The sequence below is a fragment of the Rhopilema esculentum genome, chromosome 10 (assembly GCF_057945365.1).
Source record: "Rhopilema esculentum isolate cy_ngs chromosome 10, ASM5794536v1, whole genome shotgun sequence".
Classification (NCBI taxonomy): domain Eukaryota; kingdom Metazoa; phylum Cnidaria; class Scyphozoa; order Rhizostomeae; family Rhizostomatidae; genus Rhopilema; species Rhopilema esculentum.
The window spans coordinates 1,269,149-1,290,749 of NC_142824.1; the positions used below are offsets into that span (position 1 = coordinate 1,269,149).

Below are 21,601 nucleotides of genomic sequence, written 5' to 3' on the forward strand. Positions count from 1 at the left end.
CTGGCAATTTTCCAGCTATCAGGAAAACAACCAGTTTGAAAGATTGAAAGATTGAAAATATTGCAAAGAGATTCTGAGAAAACCGGATGTGCAATTTTCAGGAAACAGCTAAAAATGCCATCAGGACCACAACCCTTTGAGGTTTTGAATTTGCCAAAAACTTTACCCAACTGGAAGGTGTCAATAACGTGGAACTCAAATTTGGTTTTTTGTGGATTTACATCATAGTCATTCTCAAGAAGAGGGTTTTTTGCTATGGGGATTTTTTTGCTATGGGGAATGCTGTTATCATGGCCTGTGCTATCACAGGATTTTCATGAAAAGATTTGCAGGGTAACATAACCCGTGGAAGAAATAACCTAATATGCAGATAAAGATCTACTGCAAGTCTGTAAGAAGTTAAGCCGCAGTTTGGAGACGATCAATTCCTTTGGCGCTTGCATGTCTATTCCGAAAAAGTGAAAAGGATGAAGAGGGAAATGTCAGAGCACCAGAGCTTGCTAGGCCTGGCGTTGGAAACGATATTTTGATGAAAACAATATCATCTTTATCTTGGTGCTTTTTCTCAAACCAGCTTGACAATTTGATACTTTTAACATCGGTTGCTTTTTAGCAAAATGTTATCAAGACTGAGTACTTTCACAAATTGCTTATTTGTTGATACAAATTGCACAACCTCTCGGATGCGTCGTATTCTTTTGCATGCTTTATCAGAGGCGCCGGAAGCTTCGTGATGCGGCGGGGGCAGGAACCGCAGAAAGGGCACCTTGAGGTATCAAAGTTTGCTACTAAAACAAATCGGGAATCTTCGTTTAGCTAGTGGCGAAGCCTGGCTGAAGGTGATGGCCCTGTCTAGGAAAAAAAGATTGGTGGTCTGGAGCGGACACTAGGAAATTTTTGCCTTGCTACGCCATATTTTATAAGGATTCCTACTAGTGATGATTCAAAAGTTACTAACTAGGACAAGCAAAAGGGCCCACTGGGACAAAGTTTCAACCAGCCGGTACGTTGCATTTAAAACGAATACTTTTCGATTACTGCATGAAAACTTTTCGATTCAAAAAACGTCTTGAATAAAACGTCTTGAAAAGGGCACTCTGCTGCCCCCGTACTGCCCCCGTACTGCCCCCGTGCTGCCCCCGTGGCTCCGGCGCCCTTGTGCTTGATGTTTCCAGAAATATGCTGTCAGTATTTACTGCAAATATTGTATGATGAGCGATCGGAAATACGATAAAGAGTAATTCAACGGTAAAAGGAAACAACAATTTTCATTTATTTTAGTTATCGACATCTTATAAAACAAATAAAAAGGAGTTTATAAACTATAGCTATTGATATTTCAAAATAAAATAAATGACTTTGAAAAGACCCATTTATACGTGAATAAAATGAGTCCACGACTAAACTGAAAATGTGTCAGTCTCAGGATGTTAGAATTTTTCTTTGAAGGGAGAAAAAAGCTGTCTTCGAATATTAATTCAAGTTGGAAAGCCTGAAGACATAGGCATCAAGGCATCAAATACTAGAAAACATATTACAATACTTGTTAAAGTTTTGTATGGAACTTCGGGCATTGATTGATTGTTTCTTATTGTATGAACTGTGTATCATTAACTGTAATACGTGTTCTTTGACAGCACATTCAGTTTGGGCGGCGTTTCCCGAGGACAGATTCCATCCGAGAACGCCCAAAAATAAAAAACATTTAAACAATATGCTATTAAAAAGACTGATATTTTCTGATAATGATAATTTGCAAGAGATTTTACTACAAGGAGTTACATAGTTTTTGGTGTGCTTGTAGGATAAACACACAGAACAAAACGAAACAAACACAAAACGATAACATTGAACGAAACTGAACTCCAAATGAGCAACAAAACAATATGATGTGGCGATTCAACAAAAATAGTTTTAGCATTAACAAAAACATCAACATTTGAGATTCAACAAAACTTGGTGTATTTACAGTTACTCTAGAGTACCGAATAATTACCTCTTCCACCCCCCCCCCCCCTCCCAACCACTTATAATTTTTTGAACATTTTCCCAAGCGATCCCACCATAAACCCGCGGCAGTAGTGTACAGAAGTTCAAGATGAACTTATTGGAAATGCAGAATAATCGATTCGAAGAGACGTTTAGTTGCGTTTCCTTTAGTAACACGATTTCTTTTCTGTATTCCGACCCCCTCCCCAGTTTATTCCATTCTGTTTCAAAACTCATATTGACATATATTTCCAGTCTCCTGCCTATCCAAACCCCCTGCTTATTCGGTACCCTAGAGTACATTTCCATGCTTTTACTTTATATACAATAGACATCTTTTGTATCACCGAGCAAGTTCTTCTTTTCTCCGCCGTAAGTAATACTAAACAAAACAAAAGAAAACGATTCACAGAATCTAGCATAAATCATGTATTGAAGTATAAAATTTCAGAAATAATTGCTAAACTACTCTAGGGGTGGGCAATTCGGTCTCCCGCACACCCGGATAACCGGTTTGTACTTGCAGGAGACCGCTTATTGTTACACAGGGTTACCGCCGGACCACCGGAATTGTCCATCAATATACTTTGGTTTAAGCCAGGGGTTTAAGCAAAAGAAAATCTGAAATCTTTTCTAGAAGCCTTCAAACACCTTTCTACTTTTCTGCTGTTATCTAAATGGAGGCAGACTCCGTTTCAGATAAGCAGAATAACGCCGCCCATCGCAGGTTGTAAAGAAACGTGGTGTAAATAGAAACCGCTATACATTTGCTTGAATGTGTTCTGTTGCTCGTAAGTTTTAAGAGTTATAATATTTTCTATGTTGGTCAACGAAAGAACTCACGCACAGTAAGCCACATCATTAAGACACCATTTAGACATTAAGTAAGATGTGGTTTAACAACCGCTATCCTAAGGTCCGTATCTGTAATACGCAGACACCCTGAATCATGTTCAGCCTATTTTGCAAACGTGAGTTCAATATTCAGGGGAAAATCTAAAAGAGGCTTGTAAAAAGCAGTAAGAAGTTCAAAAAAGAAAGATAAAGCAAAGTGATGCAGTTAAACAAGAATCACTCTTAAAAACTAGGCAGTTGAAGGAAATTAAAAAACAAATAGCACTCACCCGGCGAGAGTTAGTTTTGCTTCTGATCTGGTAATTGTATATCTCCCCATTTTCCGACTGTCTCTGTTTCTTTCTAGGTGTGCCATTTTTCTTCCGTGGCGTGGCTGTGGCTTGTAGTGAATATTTACGCAGTGGCGATTTGTGTCTCTCCTCATTTTCCAATTGTTTCTTTTTCCTTCTAGGTGTGTAATTCTCCTTCCGTGGCGTGGCTGTGGCTTGTAGTGAAGAATTACCCACTGGCGATTTGTGTCTCTCCTCATTTTCCAATTGTTTCTTTTTCCTTCTAGGTGTGTAATTCTCCTTCCGTGGCGTGGCTGTGGCTTGTAGTGAAGAATTACCCACTGGCGATTTGTGTCTCTCCTCATTTTCCAATTGTCTTTTTTTCCTTCTAGGTGTGTTATTCTCCTTCCGTGGCGTGAATGTGGATCGTAGTGAATATTTACCCACTGACATGCTGTGTCTCTCCTCATCTTCCAATTGTCTTTTCTTCCTTCTAGGTGTGTAATTCTCCTTCCGTGGCGTGGCTGTGGCTTGTAGTGAATATTTACCCAAAGGCGATCTGTGTCTCTCCTCATCTTCCAATTGTCTCTGCTTCCTTGCAGGTGTGTGATTCTCCTTCCGTGGCGTGAATGTGGATCGTAGTGAATATTTACCCACAGGCGATCTGTGTCTCTCCTCATCTTCCAATTGTCTTTTTTTCCTTCTAGGTGTGTTATTCTCCTTCCGTGGCGTGGCTGTGGCTTGTAGTGAAAATTTACCCAAAGGCGATCTGTGTCTCTCCTCATCTTCCAATTGTCTCTGTTTCCTTGCAGGTGTGTGATTCTCCTTCCGTGGCGTGAATGTGGATCGTAGTGAATATTTACCCACTGACATGCTGTGTCTCTCCTCATCTTCCAATTGTCTTTTTTTCCTTCTAGGTGTGTAACTCTCCTTCCGTGGCGTGGCTGTGGCTTGTAGTGAATATTTACCCACAGGCGATCTGTGTCTCTCCTCATCTTCCAATTGTCTCTGTTTCCTTGCAGGTGTGTGATTCTCCTTCCGTGGCGTGGCTCTGGATCGTAGTGAATATTTACCCACTGACGATCTGTGTCTCTCTTCATTTTCCAGTTGTCTCTGTTTCCTTCTAGGTGTGTGATTCTCCTTCTGTGGCATGACTGTGGATTGTAGAGAATACTCACGCACTGGCGATCCCAAGTACTTGCCATCCACATTTGCTTGCTCTTCAGTTCTATTTAGCGACTGTGTATTTTGGATTTCTGTAACTGGTCGATTAGCATCTGCCGACTGAATATCTAAGACAGGTTCAAAATTGTCTGCACGAGGCAATATTCTTGCAGCCTGAGGTTCGTTGATGAACATTTGATTTTCAAACGATTCATTAAAACTGATATCCCAATCCTGTGTATTTAGAAGCACAGGACTCAGCAAACTCTCACTTATTGCATCGTCCCCTGTATCGTCTTCAGTTCCTTCATTGAGTTCTTCTCTATTTCCGTCAACTCTTCCTTCCTCAATCTCTTCCGAACTGTCTCTGTCTCTCTCTTCGTCGCTCTCTTCCCCTATGTCACACACGTCTGCAAGTTGTGTTTTTAACTTCAAAGCATCCCGTTCTCCTTTGTCGATTATTTCCAGGCCCCGGCCATTGGAGCTTCCTTCATCCAGGACACAGAATACCCAAGGCGACCTTTTACGCTACAAACAAACAAGATTCTCCATAAACAATCTCATTATTTCCTAGACCTTCATGGCCCATGACCTTCATGGCCCATGACCTTCCTGGCCTATGACCTTCCTGGCCTATGACCTTCCTGGTCCTGGTACATGTCTGTCAACAGTGGCAAGAGGAAATATTGTTATCCGCCACGAAACAGAAGCGACTAGACCATAATAAACATGAATAGCTATTGAGACAAAAGGTCTAGATTTCCTATCATTCGTTATACTTTCCCGAATTACACACTCAGCTTTACTTAAAAAAATAAAAATAAAGAATATTTTGCTTAGAAATGAAATGCAGTCGAAAAGATAAATGTACAAAGAACGTCAAAAGCGAGAACAAGTAATGCTTAACTGCAAAATGCAAACTTTCGTCGCTAACAAAATTAGGCCCTTGAATACTAAATTCATGAAAACGCGAACTGAGCTAATTATTTACAACTATATATTGCAAAATCATTTTCCTTAATATTTTCATTCATACTGAATATGACCAAGAACGCACCCCAATGAAGCAGTTTTCAAAGAGCTAAACAATCAACTTCGTACCTTTTCAGGAACGAAGCCCCGAGCCAATGACACCTCTAGATCCTCATTAGATATTCCACATTGTCTCATCTGTCGTATTTTAACGAAATCACCTGGCACTGCTTCCAAACCATTCGCAACATGGTTCCCGTGCAAACTTACTGATATCGACCTTTTCTCGACATGCCTCGGAACATCGTTCACATGTTTAAAGTCTTTGGTTCGTCCATAGGAAAACGACTGACAGTTTGGCTGGGTTCCATCCCAAACACGAAGAATCAAGCAGCTGCTGTCAAAAACAGACAGGTGAACAGACACAACTTGCACCAAAATGTTGATACATTTTCCGTCTGGCTTGATGTCTGATAACCTTGTCCATTCGCGTGCTAATTGCATCTAGAAAAAAGACAGTAAACAAGTCAACGTAGAAAACTATATCCGAATATCAAAGACAGCTCAATTAACTCAAACAATTGATAATGGTGCAATTTCTACAACATGGACCTTGACTGTATCCAAAAGTTAGTTCCTTACAACCTAATCGGAAAAATGCCACATCAGCTTATCAAAAACATATTAACAGGAATAAGATTTCTAAAATATGCAATAAACCAGGATATAAGCATAAATTAGCATAACATAAGTGAAGAACGAAACTTGTATTACATACGTCATCTAAAAGGCTTCTTCTCGATGAAGAAGGTTGAGAGTGTTGCTCTGCATTTGTTCTTGATCGCTGTGTCTTTTGTATTTCTGTAACTGGTCGATTAGCATCTGCCGACTGAATATCTAAGACAGGTTCAAAATTGTCTGCACGAGACAAAATTTTTGCAGCCTGAGGTTCGTTGATGACCATTTGATTTTCAAACGATTCATTAAAACTGATATCCCAATCCAGTGTATTTAGAAGCACAGGGCTCAGCAAACTCTCACTTATTGTATCGTCCCCTGTATCGTCTTCAGTTCCTTCATCAAGTTTTTTCCTATTTCTGTCCACTCTTCCTTCCTCAACTTCTTCCAAAATGCCTCTATCTCTCTCTTCGTCGCTGTCTTCCCCTACGTCAAACACGTCTGCAAGTTGTCTTTTTAACTTCAAAGCATCCTGTTCTTTTTTGTCGACTATTTCCAGGCCCTGGCCATGGGAGCTTCCTTCCTCCAGAACACAGAAGACCCAAGACGACCTTTTACGCTGCAAGCAAACAAGACTCATGGCTAAAAAATACGAAGACGAACAACTTTACGAGCTGAGCACATAGTTAAAAGATTTAGAAAATCTTGCAGTTCACTTGTATTTACTAAAAGAAACATAAAATTTAGCGATTTCACTCGATATGATTTTCATATTGCAAGGCAAGTAGACCAAAAACGATTTTCAACGAGTGTTTTTTAGTAAAACTATTCAACTAACTTTAGAAAGGCTGTTTTTGCATTTAGTTAAAAATTGTTAAAAAAGTAAACAAATTGATTAGAAAAGGAAAGGAAAAGTGCTAAAGAAAACAGCAGAGTAGACGAATCATCTATTAGAAGAAAACAAAGTAGTTGTGCAAGGTTTCTTAAAACAACTTTATGCAGAACTTTTATAGTATAGGGTTTAAACAATTTCTCTAAATAAGGTCAAAATTTGTCTTCTTCGTGGATTAATGCATTACAGCTCTACTTAAATGGTGTAGCAACTTTGTTAAATTCAAAGGCTATCATGAGCCCATGCTCTACGTTCCAAACCTGTAATCACGCTTGCTCCACAGCAGCTTTTCGATTTGACAAACCAGGTAGCACTTGATAAATCCACATGCATGCCATTTTACAAGAACCAGATAAATTTGCTAAGGCTCAAAATTCATTGTTCAAATTTGTTTAATAATTTGCGGTTCGATTGTTCTTAATATTGTTATTATTTCAACCTTCTTTTTTCTACAGCTAAGAACAATTAATTGTTTATAAGATAACTAAACTTGAAGGACAAATAAATAACCAAGTGCATGACATTTCCAGGAGCACAGCTTAGTAGCTGACATAATCTGCTCTGTTTTGTTAACCAGAGAGAAAATTTCCACAAAAATATCGATTCTTATTTTATGTTTATCAGGCTGGACATTTCTTGTGTTGTTTTTATTATATTAAAAAGTGTTTTGATAAAAGATATGAATAAAATCAGAAATAACTTATTCAATCTGCAACGCGATTCCATATCATTTAGCTCTCCATTTTGTATTTCAAGCAAAAATCGAACTTTTTCACCACCATTTTAAACATGGTGGATTCACCGTAAAACGCTTTGCTTTTCGCCCAAATAAATTCAAAATCATAATAACTAAATGAAATTCAATCAGAGTTAATCTCACGAGGGGCGTTCGTTCTTTAACTGATTCGCTCTGAATTTATATTTATTTGCTATTGGTTATGTTTCCTTGTGACGTGCTTTCTCAAGTTTTACTTGTACCCATTCTACAAGAATATGCGCAATGCTACGCAGGGTTTCACTTTTCTTGATGAAGCCTTATAACATGAGCGCTATTCGCTCTTTTCCAACACATCCAACTTAATTCTGTTTTCTTATATGAAAATTTTCTTTTTCTGGCATAACCCAAACAGTTTTACTCTATTTTGTTCAGCATCGTGAATACTTCTCATACTTTTGGACATCATTTTTGCTGTTTACAATTTGATGGCTTTAGGTAGGACTGTTGCATTGAGATAAAGTGGGGGAAAGGTACTCTTATTATCCATTCCCTCCCCAATATCGTTTGTATTTTGAGCATTTTGTAAAACTTCCCTTGGTAGCCGCTTCATGTTATTATGGTAGGTTTGATGATTTAGGCCGATGCAACAAAGGCCCAACTCGCTCTCGATGATGTGAGAACGTAGCCTCACGACTGACTTTCTTATGTCCATGGTATGTTTTCCTTGGAAAGCATTTTTGTCCTTCAACTTTTATTGTAGCTTTTGACACGAGATAGAAAATTAAAACAGCCTATTTCCAAATAAAAGAAAAACACTCTACTTTTTCAAGCCTGCCACAAAATTTAACAACAACTGGAATTGCCATGCAAGAAAAATTAAAACAGCCACGTTATTTTCATGTTCGATTCTCACCGTACCTTTTCAGGAACGAAGCCCCGAGCCAATGACACCTCTAGATCCTCATTAGATATTCCACATTGTCTCATCTTTCGTATTTTCACGAAATCACCTGGCACTGCTTCCAAACCATTCGCAACATGGTTCCCGTGCAAACTTACTGATATCAACCTTTTCTCGACATGCCTCGGAACATCGTTCACATGTTTAAAGTCTTTGGTTCGTCCATAGGAAAACGACTGACAGTTTGGCTGGGTTCCATCCCAAACACGAAGAATCAAGCAGCTGCTGTCACTAACAGACAGGTGAACAGACACAACTTGCACCAAAATGTTGATACATTTTCCGTCTGGCTTGATGTCTGATAACCTTGTCCATTCGCGTGCTAATTGCATCTAGAAAAAAGACAGTAAACAAGTCAACGTAGAAAACTATATCCGAATATCAAAGACAGCTCAATTAACTCAAACAATTGATAATGGTGCAATTTCTACAACATGGACCTTGACTGTATCCAAAAGTTAGTTCCTTACAACCTAATCGGAAAAATGCCACATCAGCTTATCAAAAACATATTAACAGGAATAAGATTTCTAAAATATGCAATAAACCAGGATATAAGCATAAATTAGCATAACATAAGTGAAGAACAGTAACTTGTATTACATACGTCATCTAAAAGGCTTCTTCTCGATGAAGAAGGTTGAGAGTGTTGCTCTGCATTTGTTCTTGATCGCTGTGTACTTTGTATTTCTGTAACTGGTCGATTAGCATCTGCCGACTGAATATCTAAGACAGGTTCAAAATTGTCTGCACGAGGCAATATTCTTGCAGCCTGAGGTTCTTCGGCTTCATCTAGATGCCAAGGACTAACAAAGCTAGAAGCACTGCTTTCTCTATGAATTCTCCATTCATCTCTGAACTGTTGCATTGCTAATTGTTCATTCTCGTCTTGGACATCAACGTTTCCGTCACCGCTCTCGATAGAGCTTTCGTCACTGTCCTCTGCAGTCTCACTTACTACGGCAAGCTTCTCCTTCAATTTTAAAGCTTCAAGTCCATTTTCATCGACGATTTCTAAACCTCTACCATACGAATTTTTTTCACTTAGGGCACAGCAAACCCAGGGTTTTGTTGAATGCTGCAACTTTAGAAAAGTGTAAAAAATACTTAGACTGATTCAGAACTAACAAATTTAAGATACGCAATGAATCTCGTAAGTGGAGCCAAAGATTCTTGAAAAAGGTGCCAGGTTTAAGAAATAACCAGTTGAGAAGAAGTTTTATAGGAAATTACTACTAGGCATGCACAGAATAACTTGTGACATTTGAACAAGAACAAAGAATGCCAAAGACAAAACCGTAACATTCGGAATGAGCATTTCTCACCTTTTTCGGGATGGATTCATTCGACAAAAGATCGTCCAAGGTATCTTGAGGTAGCGGCCGCTGGTTCAGATTTGTAATTCTAAGGACGTTTCCTGGGTTTGCTTCCAATCCTTTCTGGATATGACCTCCGTATAAAATAATGTACATCAATCTCTTTTCAATATACTTTGGTATATCTCTTGTCTGTGTCTTTTCCGGATTAAAACCCTCTTGTAAACCATAGAAAAATGAATTGCACTTTGGGACTGTTCCATCCCAAACGCGAAGAACGTATGAGTTCTTGTCTACTTTATTATGATCAGCCGAGAACAATTCGACTAACACGTTGACATATTTGTTGTCTGGTTCAATATCTGAAAGCAGTGTTATTCTCCTTGCAGCCTTTACCTAGGGAATCAAAACGTCACCTAAGTGGAAGGCAAATCTTGAAATTTATCGAAAACTGCTTTCTTTCTATTTCAGTAAAGTTTAAACTAGTATTGGCATCATAACACTAATTCAAGCTTTTCTTGATCTTCGTATTTTCTGAAGTTTATCATTAAAAATATGTTAATCGTATTTCATAGGAGATAGCTTGCTTGTTTAACCCACTTAACTATTAAATTTCGTTATTTAGCTTTTAGCAAAAATCAGCCAATGTAGATAACCACATCTCACCATTCAATCTGCTTCTAAAATAAGCAGAGAAAGGGTGGTAAATCAACAAAGTCATTTTGGAATAAACAAATATCAAACTTTTCCATTACTAAATTGACAAAACTATAAACCATATCATCAAATTATTCCTAAATCTTGCAATACTATAGAAGATCTAAAAATACAAATTCCCAAAAACCCCTACAACTCTCAATTGAAACTAAAAACCATATTTCTATGAAAATCAATTAGAAGAGGAATTTATTAGCAGATTAAATTTCTATTTTCTTAAAGACAACGATAAATAAAAAAACTAGGACCTAGAAACTTCAATTAAGATTGATAAGAAGAAAATTGAAACGAAATCTTATATTTGCCAATATCTTATATGGATTGATGCCTCCTCCCCCTGTAAATCCTGCACATGCAGATTTGCAATATTTAATATAACGAGTTTGGTTGAATTTAACTGCCTTAGCAGCCAGGGCCGTCACTAGCGGCGGGGGGGGGGGGTGCGGGGGGCACCCCCCCCCTAGAAAACTCTTGTCGGCAAATTGAAAAACTCTGAACGTTGATCCTGGAGGTACTGGAAGCCACTGTAAGCAGGGAAAGGGGGCAAAGTGCCTCAGGGCCTTGAGGTCGAGGGGGCCTAAAGTAGTAATGAACTCAATTGGCAATCGTTTGAAACGGCAAAACCTTCGAACACTTTTTATCAGTCAATGTCTGGAAAATTCCTCTTGAGCCGATTCCATAGAGATGGCTATTAATGGGGATGAAAAGCAGCATCGGAAGCAAGTCTGTAGAATGTTAGAGGACAAGAAAATTCCCTGACATCTTAGATTTGGGGCTTAAATAAAGCAATTTCTCAGTTGGCTTTTGGATAAAAGTCTTGGTTTAAAGCATCCCCTTGTGTGCACAACTTTATCTAGTTCATTCTTTGATGGTAAATGTAGAGCGTGAATCCCTGGTCTGTGAAAATAATATTCAAGGAAAAAGAGATCACTTACAATCTAAAAACTAAAACTGATGATAGGATCTACAAGCTAAGGCAATGATACAGATTTGCAGCTTAAATGTACGGTGGACACTTCCTCCAATATGTAAAAGAAACTAGCCCTCTGCTCTGCAACTTTTCAAAACATGATGTCATAACAAAAAAATTTCAAGGCCTCAGCTGCACATTATTTAAAAAGTCATCTCGGTTTGGGCCTTTAAAGATTGTAAATTAGGGGTATGTTCTTTTTAAAATTTGGGGTCATAAAAAGTCTGCTATAGTCTTCTGTGTTTGTTTTTGTTCACTGAAATATCATAAACCCTTGAAAAGATATCAACTTTTGTGCACGTTTCGTCTCCATTTTCAGCAAAATAAAAATGCTTGTTTGCCGATGTATTTTTCGCCGATGACAATAATGAATTCCCCCAAGAAAAAGTGATAAATGAACACATAGAATACATAAACCAGAATAACGGTGACTATTTTAAGAAAAAGTTCGTTATATTGAAGGGAATTATGGTGAAAGGACCTAAAAATTTTTTTTCAATAACATAATTTAGTTTTATCCGAAGTTCGCTTTACCAAGAGATTAGTAAGGAGCCTGATAGGCAGAATCCAAGCAGCCAGACACTTTCTTGCTTTTATTTCTTACCTAGAATTTCAGAAATTTAATTGGCAATCCTGAAAATGTATTAGGCCTTTTGAGAGTGGCATGGACTAAAAGTATTAAAGAAGGATATACATTTAAACTGATTGCAAAAATGCACAAAACGAATCATTAAGAATTTTGCTCTCAAAATAAAGAAGGCATGTAGTTAGCATTCCAGCAGAGCAGTATGCATGTGCCAGGGCATGCCTTTCCAACAAAAGCTTGGCTTAACTCTTCCAATATTGCTCAAGGTATGTCTAAGCACAGGCATAGTGGCAAACAAAAATATTTTGTAGAGTAAAGAAGCTGAAGACTAAAGAGACTAAAGAAGCTGATATTTTTTCAATCTCTTACCTGTTCTAACTTATCTCCCCAGTCACTAAGCTGCTTGAGCTTTTCCATATCTGATTTGTCAGCCTTATAAGAAAATAAATCAATGGCTCCATCTGGATGAGCAACAACCCTAAAAGAAAAAAGGTTAAACTATTCATGATGAGTTTTTGCTGGCTGCACAATCCCTTGTGTGTTCCTCTTTCATCATTTTCCCAATTTACAAAAAAAACAAATAATTGAAATATTTTTTAAATTAAAATATAAGGCATTTGCTTACAAATTCAGAATAAAATAGAGTTACTTTTCAAAAGCATATTTACTTAAACAGTTCTCTTTGCAGGAACCCAAAATTAAATTAAATTAAGTGAAAGGTCCTCTGTTGGGGGCTGCCCTGTACCATCAAATGAATTAGAACTGAGGAGTACCCTCTATTTCAAGGATGACATACACCTATGCTTAGACCAGGAATGAGCAACCTTCTCTACTTTTGGTACAAACTTGCGATGTTTTGTATCCTGTAGGGCTGGTCAGGCTGCAACAGGGTAGGCAAAAATGAATGAAGGTTTTAGAGACAAACTCAAAACTCAAACTCAAAACTTTTCATTCAGCAACAAATGTACAAGTTTTAAAGGTATACAACTTCTAAGATTATAATAGATATACAACAAATTAGGTAGCAATGCTAAGATATCAGGCCTTGCCCGGAAAGGCGCTCGATCAAGCGCGTGCGCCTAGAGCGCACACAAAAGAAGCCTTGGAGAGCGATTTATAGAGCCCCTCAAAACGTCAAAACAATATTACCACGGAGCAAAATAATTTCTTGGCCTTTGTCTAATAAACTTGATCAAGCATAAACAATCTTCCCAATAGACCGCAATATTATGATTTGCGTAAGATCACCCCTTGAGAAAAAAATGCAGCAAATTCAACGTTCGGTTTTCGATACCATTTTTAATCTAATAACCCTCTAATAACCACCAAGGTCACAGGCCATCAACCCTCATCTCCGGAAGATTTATTTGATTTTCAAGCTGAGCGTTAGTCTTCTGTTGAAGTATTATTTTCTGTTTTTTCTTAATAATCACCTTTGCAAATCAGAGATCACATTTCCGTCCAAATTACCGCATTGCTTTTCAGTTTTCATTTGCTTTCGCGAGTAGTAGATGTTCTAGTGTCTCTTATAGAAAGAATAGCATAAAAAGGGAAACAAAGCTAATGTTCGACTTAAAGCCATGCGTTTTCCTATATTTCTATATTTGTATTAACATAGTGTTTGCTGCATGTTTTGTTATTTCATACTCTGGTGCTTTTTGGTATCACCATTGAATTTCTTATTTAACACTCTTCCAAAGCTTTCGATATGAAGCTCTCGATCTTCCAAAGCTCTTGAAGGATGCTCTCAAGGATATTTTATTTAAAGGTGCGAAATAGAGCGCCTAGAGTTTCTAAGGGGCTCTTTTTATGGAGCACCTTCATTTTGCTTAGAGCAAGGCCTGAGATAGCCAATTAAACGTTGTAAACCCGAAAAGTTTTTGTGTCCAGTGCCTTTCCTGGGTTGATTACAAATACAAAGTAACTTGGTTTATAAAATGTAATACACTTGTACATGAAAAATATTAAGATTTAAATTTTTTATGTGATTTGAATTTGTTAGTATAAGAAACAGTAACAGAACAAATAAGAAAAGGGTAAAAATAAAGATAAAAAAGAAAGAAAAAGACAACTATAAACTTATATGGTAGAAAAGATAGGGGAGGGAACACTGCAGTTAGTTTCAAAAATGGTTTGCATTAGGTTTTTTGAAACAGGTCACATAAAGTTGAGGTGATGTTATTGTTGTTAACATCGTACATGAATTTTGCAGTTTCAAATTTATAAGTATCTTCAAGTTTTAGTAAACCTAGTTTAGAAAACAAAGGTTTCGACTTACCTCTATAGCCTGCAAAGTTCATAATTCTAATTGCTTTTTTAAGACTTTTTCTTAAATTGTTTATGGCAGATTTTGAAGCACTACCCCAATTAATGATACCATAGCTGAGATGAGGAGAAATGAAAGAATGATACAATTGTTTTAGTACATCTAATGAAACAAAGTGTCTCATCTTTGCCAGTACTCCGATGCTTTTCGAGATTTTTGTGTTGACATTTTGTGTATGTTGTTTCCAATATGATATCAATAAATTAATCAGCTGTCAATAAGAACACCAAGATATTTTATATGGTCTTTTTCTTTAATGGAAATATTATCAATTTTGATGTCTAGGATAGAATTAATTTTTTTCTTACTTGGGATAGTAAGGAAACTGGATTTATCAACCTTAAGTGATAACCTGTTGGCAGAAAGCCATGTTGAGAAATTTTTTAACTCATGGTTAACAATGGATTCAAGATCATTTGGGTTATCATTAGAAAGAAAGATGCTTGTATCATCAGCGAAAAGATAGAATTTAAGGATTTTAGAGCACGAAAGCAAATCGTTTATATATAACAGGAATAGAAGAGGACCAAGTACACTTCCTTAGGGTACACTATGTATGATAATTTGGGGTTCAGACAAAGTTCCATTTATGCAAACTTTTTGTGTTCTATTTGATAAGTACAATTTGAACCAGTTTAATGGATTTTCTCTTATACCATAGTCGTTGAGTTTGTCTAGTAAAATTTTGTGGTCAACCGTGTCGAAAGCTTTAGCAAGATATGCAGCAAGAAACTTGTTTTTTATCCACAGCCCCTGATAATTGGTTGCAAAGGTCTAGTATGGCTTGTGAGGTGGATTTGTTTTTTTGAAAGCCAGATTGATGTGAAAAAAGTATGTTGTGTTTTTATAAAAAGCCTATATGTTTTTTATACACAATTGCAACACTCCTTGTTAACTAGCCACACTCCCTGGTACCTGCATTCTAAGACATTAAATCCTTCTGATTTTCTGAAGCTTTGGAGCTAGCTTTACAGGCAAACATAAATTTTAACATGTACTGTAATTCAAATATATCTTGCGTTATTGGGGGATCAATCTCAGGTACTTGTATTCGTGGACAGCAAGCTGATGATGGGGCTTCTGCCCTCTCTTTGAGTCATATAGTAGAGGGAGGGTAGTTAAATCTTCAACTTAATGTTTTTTTTATGACAAACAAAAATGATTCCTAAGAAGTAAGAACCTTTTGCGAGAAGTAAGAACCCACAAAGTTTTTTATGTCTGCCTTTTAGCTCTGGCCTTTCATTTTGCTGCTGTGTAGCATTTCAATGTTGATACAAAGGCCAGAGTGCATTCCATGTATTTAGGCTCGAAGATCTTTGGTGTACACCCAGGTTTTTTTCTGCATTCGGCGTGCAAACCAATAAAAAAATTTTTGGCGTTCGTAAAACTTTCGTTAGTTGGCATGCTAAACATGAAGCAACGCACATATATAACATGAAATAAAGATTCATACACCACAGTTTTTTCTATTAATCAGTTTTCTTTGTGTAGTTCAACAATGTTTACAGTTTTACCAGCTGGTCATATTCTCGGGGTACCTAAACAAATGCCTCGGTGGACCTTCAGCATACAGTTGACATTAAATGCACCCTGGTACAAAGGGAGTGACTCTTCGATTGATTGTTTTTTTAGCGATTTTCTCTTATTCAAGCGCATGCAAATTACAAAGTTATCTGTCAGAACGAAACTCCGTAGAATAGCTTATGCATTTTCCCGCCATAAACTATCGTTACCAAGCCCCTTCAGTTTGTAGTGGTGTTTTGATTTTGTTCAGCGTAAAAGCCGCCATTATGACCTACCGCAGGCCTACCGTTAACAAACTTTTGTAGCGAACGTTCATGCAGCCCAAAACGTATTTAGTTTGTAAACAACTGAGTCAGAAGCAAATCTGGATAGGATCTCTATAACCCGATAAATTTCATGTAATACTTCCCAGAGTATTCTGCGAAGCGCGGCAGTGAGGCGATGTATCGTGGCTAAACTTAAAAAAAAACTTTGGGCAACCTTACCAAGAGCAATTAGGTCTGGCTTTTAGTTGTCGGCAACGCTTGAACATGGTAACATACAGGCCTTTTAGCCTTACGACATCACCGACAGTTTTGATTTTAGGTAGATTCTCCTCTGATTTTTGGAAGAAGAAGCAGCAGATACCGTCTTCTTTTTCGAGGCTTGGATCTTTAATTGTGATGGTTGAATAATAATTGCCATTGCAATCAATCTTCGGACACTGAAAAGCTGTGACAACGCCGTACACTGGCGTATTCAACTTGCTACCAACTTGCAGCTGCTTAAGTGGCACAGACGCCATTTTACAACGATCTTTACACCATTTTAATTTCTGAAGTTCGCTACACAATCAATGGTGCACCCCCTGATGTATAGCGCTCAGTCACAGCCGCGAGCAGCGCAGGCGCACGTCGCGCACGCACGTTGCCCACCTTTGCCCCAAAGAGCGACTGTCGTTTTGAAATTTGTTATACTAACGGGGTAAAATGGTCTATTTAATGAGACTCAGGGGCTGCAAAACAGGGGCTGAGAGCTTTGCCTTTCCTCAATAAATTGTGAAATTTACTTAAAACCATACAAAAGTTGCTCTTGGTTTTTAGCATATTTAGCAGGGGCGGATTCTCAGGTGCCAAGTTTTGAAAAATAATACCTGTGAGATTTCACGAGTGCAGCTAGTGAACAATGGAACTAGGGTCCAGGGTTGGGGGCAGAAGAATTTCGAATTTTAGTAGATCTGGAGTGCGCAAATGGCTTAAAACTAGACCATTCAGAATGCCTAAACATTTATTTATTTCACAATTAAAACCTTCCATAAAAACACAGAGAACAAGCTTTTAAACGTAATAATAAACAATCGAAGCAATAAAAAATATCGAGTCTAACGAGACCACGAGTCTAAAGTTTTGACGATGACGAATGGAGGTTCTTATATTTTGTCGTTGCTTTTTTCGCCTCACTCACAAGTTTCATATCAGGTGCAAACTCACAGCATTTGGAGAATGCCTCGGGTCGGTCCAATTTGACAGCAAGGATTGCAGACAATGTCCCTTCTATGTCCAACCTATTTCTATTCCTGCCTTCACCCTTATTTTTGTTGACAACAGCATATACACGCTCAATTCCAGCGTTAGAATGGGGTGCAACCATCACCCTCACCAATCGAGCCACATTAAACAGCAATCGAAATCTATAGTTATTACCAACAGAGCTTTTCATTTAGAAAAGGTTGTACCATATTACCCTTCAGCAACATCGTTTTCTTGAATAAAAGCATCTGTTAAGGCATGATCAGGGAGTTCGCATATGGCAATGGTTTTACAATCAATAAATTCCTCATGCAAACGCTCTTTTTCCTGATCATCAAATTGCAAAATGTTGCTGAAATTAAGTAAGAAATACTCCACGTCAGACAACAGGGGCGGATTCAGGGTGTCGCACAGGTCGCACGGAAGACCGTTAGATTTTCAGAATATAGTTTTAGTCTTTAGTCATTGAAATAAGGCAATCATGTTTTCCACAGTTTTCAAGTTTTATTTTCCTCCTTACAGATAATACATTTATCTCTTTTTACACAATAAACACAGGACCGAACTTGGTCGATATCACGCACAATGCTACGATTTAATTCAATATAGAAAAAATTCAAAGACCATCCTAGACCGTAAACAGTATGATTTTTAAGCATGTCGCCCGTGCCCAGTGCCCGTGCCGCACAAATATGCAGGGCTTCTTGTTATGCAAATATTTTACCAAATCTAACCAATCAAAGTTCAAGTTTTCACATATTTGTGCGGCACGAAAAGTCTGTAAACCAGCCACTTGAGGAACCCGTGGCCTGTAAATTATACGATTTTCTGCACCCGTGGAAGTGAATCTAGCCAATCACGGTGCCAGGTCGAGGGGTTCTAAACTTTGGCGCGAGAACCCATGGATTTCAAAATCCAAAACATCAAAGAATACCGACCAAACCAGGGGGAGTTTCTTCGCTTCAATCTACAGTCAAATGTAAAATGGGAATTAATCGTTTAATTCGAGTTATTACCCGCGGGAAAGTGCGCAGATTCCCCTTTTCTAGAATCGGGTGGTCCCACACGTATATCCTTAGTAGGCTGTGGATATCATATTACCTTAGCTATTTGCTAATCACCTTGTGGTATTTTCTAGGTGGTCTTTTCCTGGCATATTTGTTTAAGTACAATGATGCAGCTAGGGTCATGTCATATTTTGCAGCAAGACTCACGCGTTGTTTGTACGCGTTTTCCCCTCCCATCCCTGTCCACTTTTACTCACTTCTCCTCCTGCTTATATCCCGTTACATACTTCCTTCTGCCTCCTCCTGTCTCACTTCTTCTCACACAGTCATTCGATTGTGTGACAGGTGTATCAGTCTGATTATCGGGGTAAAAAACTGAGGCAGTTTTTCCCTGGAATCAAACACCGACCATAAAATAAAAAATGAGTGTATTTTATTAAACTGCATCTATTATTCTGTAATTGGCTGCTCTTCGATTTACTCCAAATCATTATTCATATTCGTTTTTTGCTAATAATTATGTTCCTGGTCACAATTCACGTCTTTTTCTTCTTTTCTCGATACTCTAGGCCGTTCCCTTCTCATCAAAACATCATGTGACATAAGAATTTGTCGGCGCCTTTAAAAAAAAGTGATGAACTCGATTTTACTCTGCTTTCGTTCAGAGTAAAATTTTCAATGATAGAGGATTAACAGCAGATAAGCGCATTAAATTCTGCTGGAAGCTTTAATCTTAAAAGCAAAAATGGACAATTTTAGTATGTTACACGATCACTTTTCAGTATGTTGGTCCAATATCGAAAAAAGTGATGGTAAAATGTGATCGTGTAACCCGGCCTATAGAATTACACAGTGAAACAGATTTGGTAGAATCTCTAGGCGCTCAAAGCCAAATGAGGGTGAAAAAAAGCCAAATCAAACAAAAAGAACAAGGAACGGAAACACATGCTCTTTTAGAAGTATCAATATCAATTATAATATATCCTCTTGCACATGGGTGGGATAATTATACAGGGAAGCGTGTTATCGAAAGTCAAAAAACACGTAATGTTTTCTGCTGTCACCTGTGTAAGCCAGTAATCATCAGAAGGTCAGGGTTGTAAGCCAAAGACAATCAATGATCACAAACTTAATGTAAGACTGATACATTAATGCGTTTGACAATCCTTCGCGCAAAAGGTATGGGCAAGTAATTGTCATAAACAATGTAGTGGAAAGGAATGTGTTCAGCAACCAATGAAGCGTCTGATCTGAATTGAAAGAAGAATGAGGCCCAGCAAGAAAACTGTGAGAAAAGCAACTCCGGTTGTGAGACTATGGGAAGAAGTGAATATCCGTGAATATCCTTGGCAACCTTGGGATTCAGGGTGTCGCACAGGTCGCACAGAAGACCGTCAGATTTTCAGAATTTATTTTTCGTCTTTAATCATTGAAATTAGGCAGTCATTTTTACCAAAATCTGTTATTTACCTCCTTTCAGTTAATACATTTATCTTTCTTTACACAATAAACACAGGACCGGACTTGGTCGATCTCACACCCAATGCTACTTATAGCCTCGAGATCTCACACCCTTGGACTAGTATGACCCCGGAGTCATATCGGTCCAGACAAAAATGACACCAAGGTCATATCGGTCCAGGGAGGGCCAATATGGTCTGGGCAAGAAAAATAAGAACTCGAGGCTATTGTAATGGTTATCACGGCACCGATGCGCTCATTATGTTTTTCGCGGGCAATGTGAAATAAATGTGTTCCGATTACCCAATGAAACAAATCGAAAGCCGCGTTAATCATGACGGAAGAAGATCAGAAAGAAGAGCACAAAAAAGCTTCAACAAGTGGTTGTTTGACTACACATCGCAAGGAAAAAGTCTTTGCTAACTTTGGAAGAACACTTGGAAAAAGGTGTTCCACTTGAAAGTCATTTGGAATTTGGTTGAAAATCTTAGAACACCAGCTAATACGACCATAAGCGGTCATTAACTAAATTTTTGACATTGACTACACTTTAAAGCAGCGAAAGTAAATGCTCCTTTTGACAACCAAACTACTTTAACAACTAATTATTTTTGCTTGCGACTATATATACTCCTTTTCATAATAACCATTTTTATAAGAATAGGAGTCTCAAAATTGGTCAAAAGTTAAGAACAAATTAAAACAAGCTGAGGTTGAGCTCCTGTAAAATGTAATTTTGAGCAATATTTCATCTCAAAAAAGGAAAGCTAGCAAGAAGATGCTCCCTCCTCGCTAAGCTTTGCTTCTAGGAGAGCTCCGTCTTAAAAATTTCCCTCATACCAATTCTCTAGTCATGCAAAGACAACTTTCTTTTGACATATGCTTGATCTATTTGTTTTTGTATTCATACTTTGTGGCCTAAAACTATTTAAATTGTTGAATTTTGTTTACTGTTTTCAGTATTTATATGCAGTTTTGAAGAATTCTATACTGTTTTTCAAAATAATTTCCTTAATTTAAAACAAAATCATCTGTTTGTTAATATTCTTATAAAAATATTTTCAGAAATTTTAAAATGATATAGTTTCTGTTAGTTTTGTAAAATATATAAACGGAATCTGCCTTGAAAGCTCTTGCAGAGTTATTTCCAGACGTCCGTAGCTTAAAATTATCATTGAAAAACAGCGGCACTTTCCAATATTTCCACAATAAACATATGAATTTAGGCCAACTACTTTCTTCGGTGACTTGCATTTTGACAAAAATAAGAGATAGGAAAAGTCACGCTTATAAGCTCTCTTTGAATTCTAATACCACTTGTATTCGCAAAGAAATAATTGTAATACCACTTGCAGAGAAGCTTTTGTCGGCTCCAAATAAAAAGGACTTAGACCCCAACTAAATCACCTTCATATTGTGTAAATCTCCCTTTGCGGATTCAGAAATTTTCGCGTCCATATGTAGTGCAATCAGATTAGATTGGTACTTGTCACAACAAGTCTCTTAGTCCATACACATACAGATATTATTGATTCACATGAATTCGACTTTATTTGCAATGTTTTAATGCGCCAGGAATCCTTTTTAGTGTTGGTTCCTCGACTCCCGATATATGAGGTAACAATAGCGCGCGCGATTGAAACCAAGAGATTGTGAAGCTCGGGGCTTGTTCCAAGAGGTCGCATTTT

General features: G+C 37.8%; 1 protein-coding gene across 2 annotated transcripts; it reads right to left on the reverse strand.

Annotated features, from left to right (window-relative positions):
• Positions 1 to 177: 177 nt before the first annotated feature.
• Positions 178 to 16,784, reverse strand: LOC135693286 (uncharacterized). Of its 2 annotated transcripts, none has more exons than XM_065211732.2 (9): positions 16,423 to 16,784; positions 12,457 to 12,565; positions 9,824 to 10,210; positions 9,106 to 9,576; positions 8,456 to 8,830; positions 6,028 to 6,546; positions 5,379 to 5,753; positions 3,114 to 4,805; positions 178 to 2,371 (listed from the first exon to the last, which is right to left on the reverse strand). In XM_065211732.2, exons 1-9 carry the CDS (start codon positions 16,719 to 16,721, stop codon positions 2,333 to 2,335), a joined length of 4,266 nt encoding a protein of 1,421 aa, XP_065067804.2. In that variant the 5' UTR covers positions 16,722 to 16,784; the 3' UTR covers positions 178 to 2,332. The 2 variants fall into 2 exon arrangements, with proteins under 2 accessions (XP_065067804.2, XP_065067795.2); XM_065211723.2 differs by having other exon boundaries at positions 179 to 2,371; positions 9,106 to 9,582.
• Between the last annotated feature and the right edge of the window lie 4,817 nt (positions 16,785 to 21,601).